Raw genomic sequence first — 14,453 nt, forward strand, 5'->3', positions numbered from 1 at the left:
TGCAGATTCCGAACGAACGCGTGGAAATGGAAGAATACGTTGCAACGCACTCTTATAATTACAGTAAGATTCGGTGGTCTCGTTTTCCCAATGCCTTAGCGAGAGAACTTCGTTCGAGTGACATAGCGCCACCAAACAACAAAAACCTGACAAATACAGAAATTGACCAACATTTACAACAAATGGACGAAACAATAAAACGAACGATGCAACGGACAATACCAAAGTACAAAGAACGGGACCAAACGGACGCTTACAGAAGAGTGTGGCTTACTGACAAGACTCAAAAACTTGTACAGACGGCTTACAGACCCACACGACTTGGAGGTTAGGACACTGAAGTCGTCAATAAAAAAATGTCAATCTGTAGATTAAGGAGAACTACAGGTTATCAATTAACAAGTACTGGGACCGTAAGATCCGGTCAGTTAATTCCAGTGACCCTAGTATGTTCCCTAAAATCAACAAGATATTCAGAAAAAAGAACGATAATGACCTTCCGTGTCTGCAACTCCAAAGAACTGAAGAGAACAGAGACGTACTCAGGATAGCTCAAATTGATCCAAAAGAAGCCATCTTTGACGATGACTTTTACATAATTGAAGATCCGAAGGAAAAAGTGGGGGCGGTGGGAGCTGCTTTCCAGCAAATGTACAAGGTGAATGTTAGCATCCGCCCCAACCACGACCTGGAAAACAAAGCCCTACTTAATCACTTTTACCTTCGAAATGATTTGACACAATGGCGATATGAGAACCGCTGTTCAATGACGATTCCTTTTCCAATGCCATAATCGCTGAGCAAACGGGACCAAGTCCCTTGTTAGTGACGAAGGTTGAGCTTCAGCTCATCTTCAATTCAATACAAAATAAAAAGTCAGCAGGTGTCGATGGTGTATCCAACGTTGTACTAAGGCATTTACCGATGGAGGCAATTGACATTTACACCACACTCTTCAATAATGCGCTGAATAATATGCATTGGAAGACGCTGTGGTTCATCCCCTCCCAAAAAAGGGAAAGCACAACTCCAACCCGTCAAATCTTCGATCGATAAGTCTTCTTCCGAGTATCAGCCAAGTTTTCAAAAAGATCGTCAATAGGGCTCTGACTAAGTGGGCTGCGGACAACAAAATAATTCCGGATAAACAGTTCGGGTTCAAGGCGGGTCATGAAAAAATTCATGCTGCGTCTAAACTCGTTTTTGATATCCAATGGAATAAATCAAAACAACAATGCACAGTTGCTGTTCTGGTTGATTTGGAAAAGGCCTTTGACACCGTATGGTTAGAGAGTCTTTACCTAAAACTGAGCAGGATTGGCATAAGCAAACCATTGTTGTATATGCTTTATGATACCATTCTGTTCCGGATTCCGTTGGCTAGGGCCACGAGGGATACGTGCAACAATTGGCACAAGATGGTCATCGTTGATCTTCACGAGCAGCGATTAGCAAGCAAAAGTTTAGTGAAGTACCTCGGTATCTGGTTAGATCGCTCTGACAAAATGGCTGTTTTACAGCATTCGGCTTGACCCCAGAGTGAAGGTTATTTCCTACATGACCCTCATACGGCCGTTGATCGTTTATAGTTGTCCTGTGTTGTTCAACGTTGCCCCTTCCCAGATGAAGAAGTTTCGGGTGTTCGAGCGGCAGTCCTTACGACGCTGTACCGGCTTATATCGAACAGCCGAATCTTCTTACGTGCATTACTATTCCAACGATGTCCTATACTACGGAGCTCGAATCAATAGAATTGACAATTTCGTGATAAAACTCGTTCGAGGTGATCTACCCAACGACGAGTATTTTCAGAATGCACGCTTGAGCGGCTTCATTCCACTAAAAGCATTCCTCTTCTTAGATAGATGCGGTCTGATACAGCATAGATTGGCAGTTCCGCTAATCTACCAAGTCAGACGACGAATCGTGGATAGACGACTCCTGTACAAACGGGACGTCATGGCACAAGACGGAGCAGATCTTCGGGTTCAAGGGCTAATATTGAAATTCGTTTTTTTTTTTTATTTTAATAGATCTTAAGGCCGAAAGGCATTAGAATTTAGTATTATAGTTTAACTTACAGTGTCCGTATTGGACCAGTAAGTAAGTTGTAAGTTATGTTTAATCAGGCTAGTTTTATGAATTTTTGTCTAGCTTTAAGATAGGTTTAAGATTGAAGTAATAAAATGAATTTAAAAAAAAAGTGTGGTGGACTGTAATGCCAGAGGTCTTGGGTTTGATCCCTGGCTGTGCAATTTTTTTCACGGGTACTTCCTCTTGCGAGGAATTGACAAATCCTCCAAGAGTAATTCTTGTCATGAAAAGTGCTTTCTCAAATAAGCCGAATCGGCTTTAAACTGTAGGTCCTCTACACTAGGCCCTAGTTCTCAAAGGACTGTTGGTCCACCGAATTTATTAATAGTTCTAAGAAAAGGCCGTGAAAGCATATATCAATCTTTTAAGGTTCGCTCAATATAACCTTTTTTATGATAACCAAATTTGTTCTAAAATAGTATCAAATAAAAAAAAACTTGAAAAAAGTACCGTTATTTTTTCTCAGGATAGTTTAGTCGAAAAACAATGTTTGCCATTATTTGTGGTTAATATCTTGTAAAAAACACTGTCATTTGAATTTTATGCATATTTTACTAGATCCCAAGGGTAATATAATTCAATAAATAAAAAAAAAACTAATTCGAATTAAATGGAATGTTGTACAATTTGAAAACTATTTTTAAAGCTATTATGTTTTGCAACATTTTTATATTGAAAAACAAATTTTGCAGTCAAGTTGCATATTAAATTATTAAAACAAAGAATAATTTAAAATGCAAAACATTTAAAAATTCCAATTAGCAGTTTTAATTTGTATCTAATTTTTACCAAATTTCTTATGATACACCCCACTATATACGATAAACGAACGATAAGAAATATTGTAAAATTAAAAAAGTATACGCTAAAAGCCCTCCATTCAAACCAAGTCAAAAGCAGTTCTTTTTTAACGTTTAATGAAATTAGTTGAATTTTTAAAGAAAAGTTTATTAATTTCCTGTGAAGTTTAAATAAATATTATATTTTGTTTTGTATAAAACCAACAATAACCGAATAAACATCTGTTTCCCTATATTTTTTGTACAAAATGTATACAAAAGAATTAATGAGTCATGTTATCGATTATATAAAAAGTATAATTGAGATACAAATTGTTGATGGTAGCAGAAGCAAACAAGATGAAGGTAAGAGTCAAAAGAAAAATTTTGATTTATAATTAAGTACCTAAGTCCTACACTAGGTAAACCTACCTTGAGCCTACGCTCTACTCTCCTCTCAATTAAACCAAGATCAAAATCTGATTTTGATCAATTTGTATACAAAATAAACAAAGTGTGTGTATTTTCATTTCATTGAGAAAGGAAAACAACCAACAACAACAACAATACAATTATTTGAAATGCGTGATGTAAATTAAATCAGTAGATACATTAAAGTTTGTAAAATGTACATCCGTAATTTAACTCGCACTAAACAACAACAAAAAACATAACACTCCATCGCATGTCTTTCACACATCATTAAGGTTTTGTTAATTTTTTAACCGTTTTTCTTTCTTTCTTCTTTCGAACTCATTTGTTTTGCTATTTTGAAAAAAATGAAAGCTTATTTTCATATCCGAAGTGAAACTTTTTAAATTGCGAAATTCGCAACTTATGTGTATCTAAAAACATAGGTTTAAAAAATGTATAAAGAGAAAGATAAAAATGTAATGGATGAGGCACGATATACGCGAATACAATTTGTTGTATTATTTTTAAATAATTCAATTATTGTATTTTAATTCGTGTTATGATTGTTGTGTATAATAATAATATAAGTGAGTCATTGTTAGTAGGTGATTGTTTTACACGAAGGCAAGTACTACGAGATAAGGGCTCGGTTTGTTTTGCAGTTCCGTGTGCATGGCTGTAGTCTACATTGACTTATCGATTTTTCCAAAACTCGCAACTAAAATTTTACTTGAAAATACTGCATTAAGTTGCAGTGCCTTTAAAAGTTAACACGTTTTTAAGGTTACATAGGGGGTAATTTAATTTTTGGATTTAAGTTGGTGAAATGTCAAATATTATTTGAAAGTCTGCCATTTGTGTATAAATTAAACAACAAGCTAACAACTGAAAAATTAAAGGCTTTTAAGTCGACTTAAGTGGTTTTAGCTATTTATAATTCCTTTGTATGTTTTCAATCCTCAAAGAATTAGTCTTCTTTATAAATCATTTAAAACAAAAGAGTTATGACATTTTGTAAAATAGGTTAAGCTTAATTCGTGGGGTATACTTAAGTAGGGGGTGATTTGTCTTATGTATCAATTTATTTTATTTATCTGATAATAGTTTATGTGTTCAATATTAATCAAAAAAGCAAAATGTCAACTTAAGATGTTTTTTGCATTTACAATTTTTATATTGGCTCAACATGTATTACCATATTTAGTAAATACAAAAAAATGCTTGGATGCGTCTTGCTTATAAGTTTGTAGATTTTCTTGTTGGGTTAAGAAAGTTATCAGTTGAATTATTCTTAAAAAATTTTAAGTTACCAACAATATTTTTCATATGAAGGAATAGTTTAGTTTGAAAATCTAGCTTTGTTAAATTTTTAGTCAAAAACGAATTTTCAACAATTTTTGTAGCATTTCTTAAATTTTTACAAAATTAGATGAATGAAATTAATTTGAGAGATATCAAGAACCGAACATCAATTTTTACCACATTTCCTTACAATTTCTTGTAGATTTTATTTTTTTTTTTATGAAAAAAACGGACTATTGGATTTTTATAAAAAACTACTGAATATCGAAAACAATATTTTCTGTTTTCGGGGCGTTCTATCCGAACGACGAGTATTTTGAAAGTGCACTCTTGAGCGGCTTCATTCCGCCAGAGGCATTCCTCTTTTTAGAGGAATAGATTGGCAGTTCCGTTAATCTACCACGTCAGACGAAGAACCGTGGATCATGGCACAAGGCAGAGCAGAGCTTCTTCCGATCAGTAGGGATGTGTCCGAACGGAACCGAACTGATAGGGTGAAGCAGGAGAACCAGTTTTGGTGGCTTCAATCGGCACTTGATAATGGGTAGTCGGGATGGGGTTTTAAGCCTTAGCCGGCTTACATACTTGTTTTATAGTTTTAGGGTTCAGTTTAAAGTAGAATAGGCATGGTGGCACAAAAAAAAAATACAAAAAAAAATAAAAAAAAAATTAAAAAAAAAAAGAAAAAAAAAACATGGAAAATAAACAAAAAATTAAAAAAAAAAAACATACAAAAAAAGACAATAAAATATAAAAACAAAAAACGTTAGATTTGCTGCTGTGGTTGTTCTAGTTTTAAGTAGTTTAAAGGTAGAATAGGTAGTTTAAGTTAGTTTTAAGTTTTATGTTAGGGACCTTATTTTAAGTAGTTTTTAAGTAAAAATAAAAAGGATATTGATATTCGTTTTTTAAATTTTCTAATTAATACAAAAATAAATAAAATTGAATTGAAGTAAAAATAGAATAGAATAGAAAAATAGGCCGAAAGGAAAAGAATGGATTAAAAAAAAACAGTATTTTCTGTGAAATAAAAAAAGGTTTGAAGGCAATTTTTTTTAATTTTTGAAAAGCTATTTGAGCCAAATTAAATTTTTAACAAGTTGACAATTTTTTTTCAGTTTTTTCGATTTATAAAAAGCCGTTAATTAGGTTTTTGTCCAAAAATATAATGGTTCGGTATCACGTTACAATATATAATATAAAATGTAATTCAAGTCTCTAGCATTATTGGTTCGTGGGATATTTATGGTTAACCAAAATGTTCACCTTTTTTTAAACTGCTATGGTAAAAAAAGACCCCATGCAATTTTCTTGAGAGTCGTTTCTGCATCTTTCTGCATTATTATCTGTATAACAAAATTTATTTGAAGTCGATATCTCTACTGGTTCTTGAGCTATGGACGACGAAAAAACGTCGCGAACGTACGGACGGACGAACTTACGTACACACGAACGTATACACATCTTTCTAAAAATCTTCTATTTCGACTCTAGGGACCTTGAAACGTCGAGAAATGTAAACAATTTTTATGCGACAAATCGGACCCATTACAATAACTTAAGTAAAAAAAAATATTAACAAATTAAATTAAATTGGGTAGGAACCAGGGCCTAGTGACTTACAACTCTCAACCATTCCTGTGTGCGAGTACTGTTGTCAGGAATGGAAGGTACCTACAATTTTAGGCCGAATCCGAACTTCTAATTTGAGAAAGATCTTTTTCATGACAAGAATTATTCTTGAAGGATTTGTCAATTCCTCGCAAGAGGCAGCACGCGCGAAAATTAATTTTTTTTAAGTTAAGGTTTCACACGCAGGTATTGAACTCAAGACTCCTTGCATGACAGTCCAACGCACTAACCATCTTGCCACGGGTACTGCTATTAATATTATTAATATTGATAAATGTTATAATAAATATTAATAAATGTAATAATTATTTATATATCCATATATGTACTCGTATGTAAAGGCAACATTACTGAAAACTATATCTTCATATCCCTCTTAATTTTTGTAACAAAGATTGCAAGTTAAAAATCTGCTTTTGAAAAACAATACAAATACGCTTAGAAGATTTTACCTTTTGAACATAGATATTCCTCATAATCAACCGTTGCGTTAGAAAGCAATTTGTAAAATTGTAGAGAAATTATGAAAAGAGTGAGAAACTTAGGTCTGTGCATTAGTGTAACACTATGTCTTCGTCGGTTCCGACGCTCGTTTTCAAGCTCGATTGGTAAAGCTAATTTGCTTGCTGCACAGTTTGCTGTTAATTCGATGCTGTGACATAACTCCGCCTGTACTTGAAAGCGTAAACGATTCAATGGGACGAATCTTCTTTCGAACTCGGTCAGTTTCTAAAGTACTTACAATTCTTGACATTCAAAAATCCGCTGGCCCGGATAGTATCCCCGCTATTTCTATGAAGAGGGGTTCGTCAACGCTTGCAAAACCACTGCGTAAGCTTTTCAATCTGTCCTATTCTACAGGTCTCTTTCCGGTCCCTAAAAAAGGCGAATCCTCCTCACCATCTAACTATCGTCCAATTGCACTTACATCTCTTCTTTCCAAGGTCATGGAAACGCTGATCAATTTTCAGCTTACGAAATATCTTGAAGAACGGAAGCTTCTTAATGACCGGCAGTATGGCTTTCGTTGCAATAGGTCCACTGGTGATCTCATGGTTTATCTCTCCGAACAGTGGAACAAATCTTTACATCGTTTTAAAGAAAGTAAGATTTTTGCACTTGATATTTCAAAAGCATTTGATAGAGTTTGGCATCAAGCTCTCTATTTGGTATTTGGTATTGATGAATCCCTTCTTCGTTGGGTTAGAAATTACCTTTCGGACGGGTTGAAATCTGATATTTCGAAATTAACGCTGGTGTGCCCCAAGGCTCCGTTTTGTCTCCGATGCTCTTCCTTATTTGTACTCGTATAAATGATCTTTTGTCTGAAACTTCGAACTCACTAAATTGTTTCGCGGATGACAGTACCCTCAGCTTTTCATATTCGTTTTTAAATTCTCATCCTTGTCCTTCGGATGTGGACTACCAACGGCAGCGTATGATAAACTCATTTAATTCTGATCTTGATGGGGAATCAAAAACCGTGTAGAATTTAATGCTTCGAAAACTCAATGCTGTCTACTTTCGCAAAAGCGTAACCCTCCTCAATGCCATTATCCATGAAAGGTACTTGCATCGAGGAGACTGAACAGCTATCAGTCCTATGTATGTGCATTATAAACCACTTGTTGTACAGTGATCACATATTTGACATCGCCAAAAATGCTGCTAAGTCTTTAGGTTTTCTTCGAAAATGTAAGAAATTTTGTACCCCTTTTAATCTGGCTATAATTTATAAAGCCTATATTCGTCCAAAACTTGAGTACAATTCCCATACTTAGGCAGGTGCTCCTGTAACTCACTTGAGTCTCTTTTACAGAATTCAAAAAAGTGCTCTTAAACTGATAGGTGACCGCTGTCTAACTGAAACTTTTGCATCTCTCGAGCACCGTCTTAAGGTTTCATGTCTCTCATGATTTTATCGCTACTTCCATAAGCAATGCTCTAATGAAATAGTAGCCAGTTGCATTCCTCCCTTCAAACAATTCAACCGTAATACTCGTTGTTTTAGTTTACTCTTGATCACAATTTCGGTCGTACTGTAAAGTACAGAGATTCTTTTTTTAGTCGCACTACACGAATGTGGAATGCTTTGCCAGACTCAATATGCATGTTACTTAAAACATACAAATTTACATAAACACAATCTAAAAAAAAAAGGGCGTATTTTTTTTTTGAAATTTTGAAGTACAGAATTTTTTCCTACTTTATTTTGACCCTACAGAATTGACATAAGTACAGTAATAATGCACATACAGTGTTTTGACACCAACCCAGAAATAAGTTCCAATAAGACTTGAGGTTCCAAAAAGAGAGGGCAACAAACCACACTACATGACCAATTTTGGAACTAGTACGTGAGAAAAATCATTATTCAAGTTTTGGCGAAGTCGATTGTTCAACAAAATCATGCGATTTCACAATGTTAATTTTTGTTAACAAATAATTTCCGAACTTTAGACGATAAACCAAATTTAGTCCAAGTTATGGCCGAGATATCTCTGAAATGTAAGAAAAAGTGTTTAAAAATTACCTCAAAAGAATCGCATGCTGCGAATCTTCCTAAGGCGCCAATTTAAAGTGTTTCACACTTAATGCCAAAGTCCATATTTTGTAATGAAGTAAAATGCTTATGTAAAAAATACACCGCTGTGTTTTTTTTTCCATCAATCTGGAATAATAATGCCTTTAAGGTTTAAAGGTGTGATTTGTGGACCAAGTAATAAAATATCCAAAAATCACACATCATATTTATAGTGTTTACTTTTCGTTTTTTTTTTTGCACTTCAGAATTTCAGAAAGTAGTAAGCTTATAGCAAGCGTCAAACTAAGATCAGATTCTCATCGTAAGTGCATGTGTTAGTTGTTAGTTAAATTACAATAATGTGTTCGTTTCCAATTTTTGTTCACCCTTCTTAACGTACAAAGATCAAAATACTAACTAAAATATACTTTTTTTTCAATTAATATTATTTTCTAAAATATGTTCTTTTTTACTTTTTATTTCAGGTATGTACCTCTTAACAAGAAACACAACCCAATACTGTGCCTAATCGTGTTAAACGAACTATTAAATTGTCTTAATGGAGGCGAAAAATAAGACAATGATCAAATAATGCTCTAATTCCCTTGAAATAATTGCATTAATTAAAAATATTCACTATATTCAACTCAACACAGCTTCACTATGTCATGATGACCAAATTGTAGTTGTATGTATGTAAGAAAACACAAGCACACAGGGTGGTACACAAATTAATTTGTTTATATCTTGTGTGATATTTTTGTGGACATCATTTTAAAGCAGATCCTTTTAACAAACTCCTAAGCGAATTTAATACAGTCGGTCAGATGTTACAGACTTCTATGGAATCATTTTTCATTTCCTCGTAAAAAGTAAAAAAATTGTTCTACGCCAGCATTTTCCAACACTCTTTATTGACTTTTGAATTACTTTGTTTTTAAACAATACTTTATGAAAATAATCCTTTTCTTTGATCGGTTATACCTCAGTAACCAGCAGTACACAAGTAACTAACTAAGAGCAGTTCTGAAAATAGAAATGTTTTTCTAAAAAATCTCATTTAAATAAAGCACACTTTTCGTTTCAAAATCGGTGTGTTGAAGATGAAATTGATTAGTTTTTTTTAAATAAAGTAAAAAATATTTTAAATCTTTTTACCTTTGGTATAGAATCAATTATTTACTTCAGTTTCTTTTTCGAAAACTTTCAACTAAAGTTATAAAAATGTTTCCAATACAAAGTTTAAAATGTGTCTTTTTTCTATAATTTAAAGTAAATATGCAGTCTTGAAATTAAATTGAGTCTTGAAAACTCATCATGTGATAACTACTTTCTTTTATACTTTTTCAACAACCTTTAGTAGTTATTTTATAATGGTCCAATTTTTAAATTAAAAATTTTGATATTTCTTGTTTCAAGTTCTGTTAAAGTTGTCATTTTGTTTTATTTTAAATGTAGCTCTAAAGAATATTGCTATCGACTTTAGTGACATTAGGGTGGTGTCCTTTCGCCTCTTCTATGGCTTCTGGTCATGGATACAATTCTCGTTAAATTAAAATGTTGTGGAGTGCCTACGCGAATGATTTGGTGCTATTGGTGTCAGGAAAGTACACCTCTGTGATTAGGGAAATCAAAGAGTCAGCTTTGAAGAAAGTTAGCAACTGAGCCACGAGTTGTGGACTAGGAGTTAACCAAAGTAAAACTGAACTGTTGCTCTTTGCCACCAAAACTAAAGTACCGCCCTTCACGCTACCTCGACCCAACGGTCAAATCCTATCATTGTCTTCTAGTGCAAAATATTTGGGAGTTATACTCGACCCTAAACTAAACTGGAAACTAAATATTGAAGTACGGGTTAAGAAGGCATGTGTTGTCTTCTACGCCTGCAGCAAAACTTTCGGCAAAAAGTGGGGACTTCAGTCGAAGATGAGTTTATGGACGTACACAGCCGTAGTACGCCCAATCTTAACATATGGTTCGATTCTGTGGTGGCCTGCTCTTAGCAAAGCCTAAAATATTAATAAGCTAAAGAAGGTTCAGAGAACAGCTTGCGTGGGCACCACAGGGGCGTACTTGCCCAACGGACGCCTTAAACGTTATTTTGGATCTTCTACCAATCGACCTTTTTATGAAATACATAGTTTCCTGCAGCGCTATTAGGTTGAAGGAATCAAATAGCTGGTTGTCAAAACCTTATGGTCACAGCAACAGTACGAAATTGATTCCCTCAGATATTATCTCGGTAGACACTGACTACTGCACTCCTACTTTGAGCCTTAGTAAGGGTTTTAAAGTTATTTTCCCATCCAGAGAAGATTGGAAGCATGACATCGTGTCGATAGGTTTCGACGCAACCACTGACTGCTCAAAGATAGAGTGCGGAGTTGGTTCTGGGATCTTTTCTGAGTCCCTAAATGTAGCCAAATCCTTTAGGCTTCCTGACTTTGCTAGTGTTTTTAAGGCTGAACTGCTGGCAATAAGAGAGGCATGTAAGACACTTAAACAAAACCCAGGCAGGCAGCTGTCAAAGCCATTAACTCGGCCATATCCTCATCTGAATTGGTCCAGCAATGTCGCGATGAGCTTGCGACCCTGAATATTAACCTCAGTGTCACCCTGATCTGGGTTCCGGGCCATAGTGGTATCGTGGGAAATGAACGGGCTGACGAGCTAGCCAGGCAAGGATCGGCCCTTCATAGCTCACTTGCGGAAATGGTGGACATTCCTTTTCTATCTACCAAACTGAATCAAACCGAAGGTGGAGCAATTTACCCAACTGCATTATATCTAGGAAGATATGGCCCACGTATAACAAAACCCGTACAAACAATCTTCTTCTTGCGGTTTGTACCGGACATTGGCCTATAGGAGTTCATGCAGAGAAGTTGGGTATCTCTTACAACACCTTTTGCCGTAGCTGTAGTGACCAAAGAAAAATCCATTTCCTCTGCAAATGTCCTGCTTTGGCAAACACAAGAATGAAATACTAAAAGCATTCTTTCAAGAACTCGATGAGCTATCTCAGACAAATATTAGAGACCTAATCTTTTTTCTCAATGCGACAAAATGGCTCTAACATAATTGCTATGAAGCTTCTCTATCAATCTATCCCTTTCAATCAAAGGTCAAACGAGTTTTTGGTATCAAAACGGCGCACTACAGCGCTAATTAGATCTCAGGCTAGATTGCCTTGAGATCGCCATTTCTACCTACCTACCTTAGTGGAATTTTGTTTTTGTTTAAAAACGGTCAATAAATTTTTGTATAACCAAAATAAATTCAAAATTTAAAAAATTTCCAGACTTGTTAAAATAAAATAATTTTTTTTTTACCATAGCAATTTAAAAAATAGGTGAACATTTTGGTTAACCCCAATATCTGACGAACTAGTAACGGTAAGGACTTAAAGTAAATTTTAAGTTATATATTGTAATGTGATACCAAACAAATATATTAAAAAAAATATATATTTAAACAACCAAGTAAAGCTTAACAACTCTGCAGAGATCACAGATTAACGGTTTTTTTATGAATCAAAAAAACTGAAACAAAATTTGTCACCTCGAAAATTTTACGAATACAAATTGATTTTATCTCCAAAACAATTTTGTGCAACGAGAAATAACGTTTTAAACATCTGGTAAGATTTTAAGAAAAATCGAATTGACAGTTTTTTTTATAAAAAATAAAAACCTAAACAAAATATTACTCAGAGTTGGTTAAAATATTGATTTTCGACTCAAATATCTTCACAAAAATTTTGATATTATGGTTTTTTAACTAAATTTATCTTATAAGAACTATTGTTTTCAATATTCGTTCAAATTTTGAGAAAGTAGTTTTTTTTACAAAAAATAAAAACCTAAAAAAAAATTAATAAAAGTTGGTAAAAATTGATTCTCAACTGAAATATCTTTTCAAAACCTTAAAAAATTGGCTTTAAACTACTTTTATCTGTTAAAACATATTGTTATCAACAATCACTGAAATTTTGAGAAAAATCGAATAGACAGTCTTTTTTACAAAAAATAAAAAAACTTAAAATAAAATTTAACCAAAGTTGGTAAAAATTGATATTCGACTCAAATATCTTTTCAACACTTTGAGATATTGGCTTTAAACTACTTTCATCTTTTAAACAATATTGCTGTCAACATTCATTAAAATTTTGAGAAAAATCAAACTGTCAGTTTTTTTTTACAAAAAAAAACAATACTAAAATTTGGTAAATTTTTTTTTTCGACTCAAATAGCTTTTTATAAATTAAAAATATTTGCTTCAAACTTATTTTATCTCACAGAAAATGTTGTTTTCAATATGTAGTAGTTTTTTTTATAAAAATTCAGCAGTCCGTTTTTCATAAAAAATACAATTTACAAAAAAATAGTACGCAAATTTGGTAAAAATTGATGTTCGGTTGCGGATATCTTTAAATTTAATTTCATTCATCCAATTTGTATTTGTTTATATAAGAAATAAATTTTTTTAAGAAATGCTACTAATTCAACTGACAACTTTTTTAACACAACACGAAAACCTACAATCTTTTAAGCAAGACAAATCGACAAACGGGATGGGAAGTTATCAGTGTGGGTCGCATCCCAGCCTTTTTTTCAAATTAATAAAATGTTATGCATAAATGTACCTTTTATAAAATTAAAAAGTGGGTAACTCAAAAAATGTCATTTTTTTTAAAGTTTGATTTTTAAATTGATCTTATTTTTCAACCCAAAAAAAATTTTTAAAACATTTCAAATATAAATTAAATTAAATAAACCACATTTTTAGTAACACTGCATTTTATATAAAATTTTAAATATATAAGTAATTACACACCCTCTTAAAGCCGAAACGATAAACAACCAAACAAAGCTTAACAACTCTGCAGAGTTTACAAATTAATCCTTTCCGGCTGCTGTTGATGACGGACTCCCAAAATAATTTAAGGCTATCGCAAAATGTCTGTAATAAATTCTTAATTACGTCAGCATAACATACATACATATGTACATACATATGTACATACATATGTACATCCCAGCCAACTGTATATATAGTCCTGTTTTATTTTTTTTTAAACTCATGGGAACATGAATGGTTTGTGGAAACATTAATTATTTTTGACCTTAACTGCACTGCCTCTGGTAATGGTACTAGAGCGATACTCTGGACTATTTAAGTCTTGGGTCAAGGTTATTCTAGAATACGAGCAATGCGCGAATTGTCTTTTAATGACAACATCACCATTTTTGTATTTATTTGAAGAAAGTCTGTGATGTGCGTTCATTCAATGATGACAAAATAAATACAAAAAAGTGTCATTGGGGTCTAATCCCAATGGACCAAGTCTACTTTTATATTGTATCTGGAACATTTTGAAATATTATCATTATGTATTTTTCTTCCCTCAGTTTTTTTGTTTGTTTGTTTGTTTTCACTGTGTGCCAAAATCTCTGTTATTCGTTGCCATTGTGGTCATTTTGTGTAAGGAATTAAGTATAATGGAATTTATAATTAACCCTTGAATAATAATTATAAAGATCAAAGACCTTATTCGAAGTTCTTTCATTGAGAAAAAAAAAACAACGAGGGAAATGAAGCCTTTAAAAAAAGTTGAATGGTTGTAATTAATTAAATTCTTGGACTTATTACTCATTCGAATAATACTCTTTTGTCTGCATCAGTTCTTCAGTTATGAAACGACTTTT

The 14,453-nt window shown here is 33.3% G+C and overlaps 1 protein-coding gene across 5 annotated transcripts in view; it reads left to right on the forward strand.

Annotated features, from left to right (window-relative positions):
* Positions 1-14,453, forward strand: part of LOC129950155 (F-actin-uncapping protein LRRC16A) — a 171,972-nt gene that overhangs the window by 58,858 nt on the left and 98,661 nt on the right. For 2 of the 5 annotated variants that reach the window (XM_056061996.1, XM_056061994.1), the window contains exon 1: positions 3,087-3,239. The exons of 1 other annotated variant lie outside the window; for it this stretch is intronic. In XM_056061996.1, the coding sequence (XP_055917971.1) occupies positions 3,143-3,239 (97 nt within the window). In that variant the 5' untranslated portion in view covers positions 3,087-3,142. Of the gene's footprint in view, positions 1-3,086; positions 3,240-14,453 lie in introns of those variants that run through there. 2 more of the 5 variants (XM_056061992.1, XM_056061993.1) reach the window with 1 other exon arrangement.

Source organism: Eupeodes corollae, chromosome 3 (genome assembly GCF_945859685.1).
Source record: "Eupeodes corollae chromosome 3, idEupCoro1.1, whole genome shotgun sequence".
NCBI lineage: Eukaryota > Metazoa > Arthropoda > Insecta > Diptera > Syrphidae > Eupeodes > Eupeodes corollae.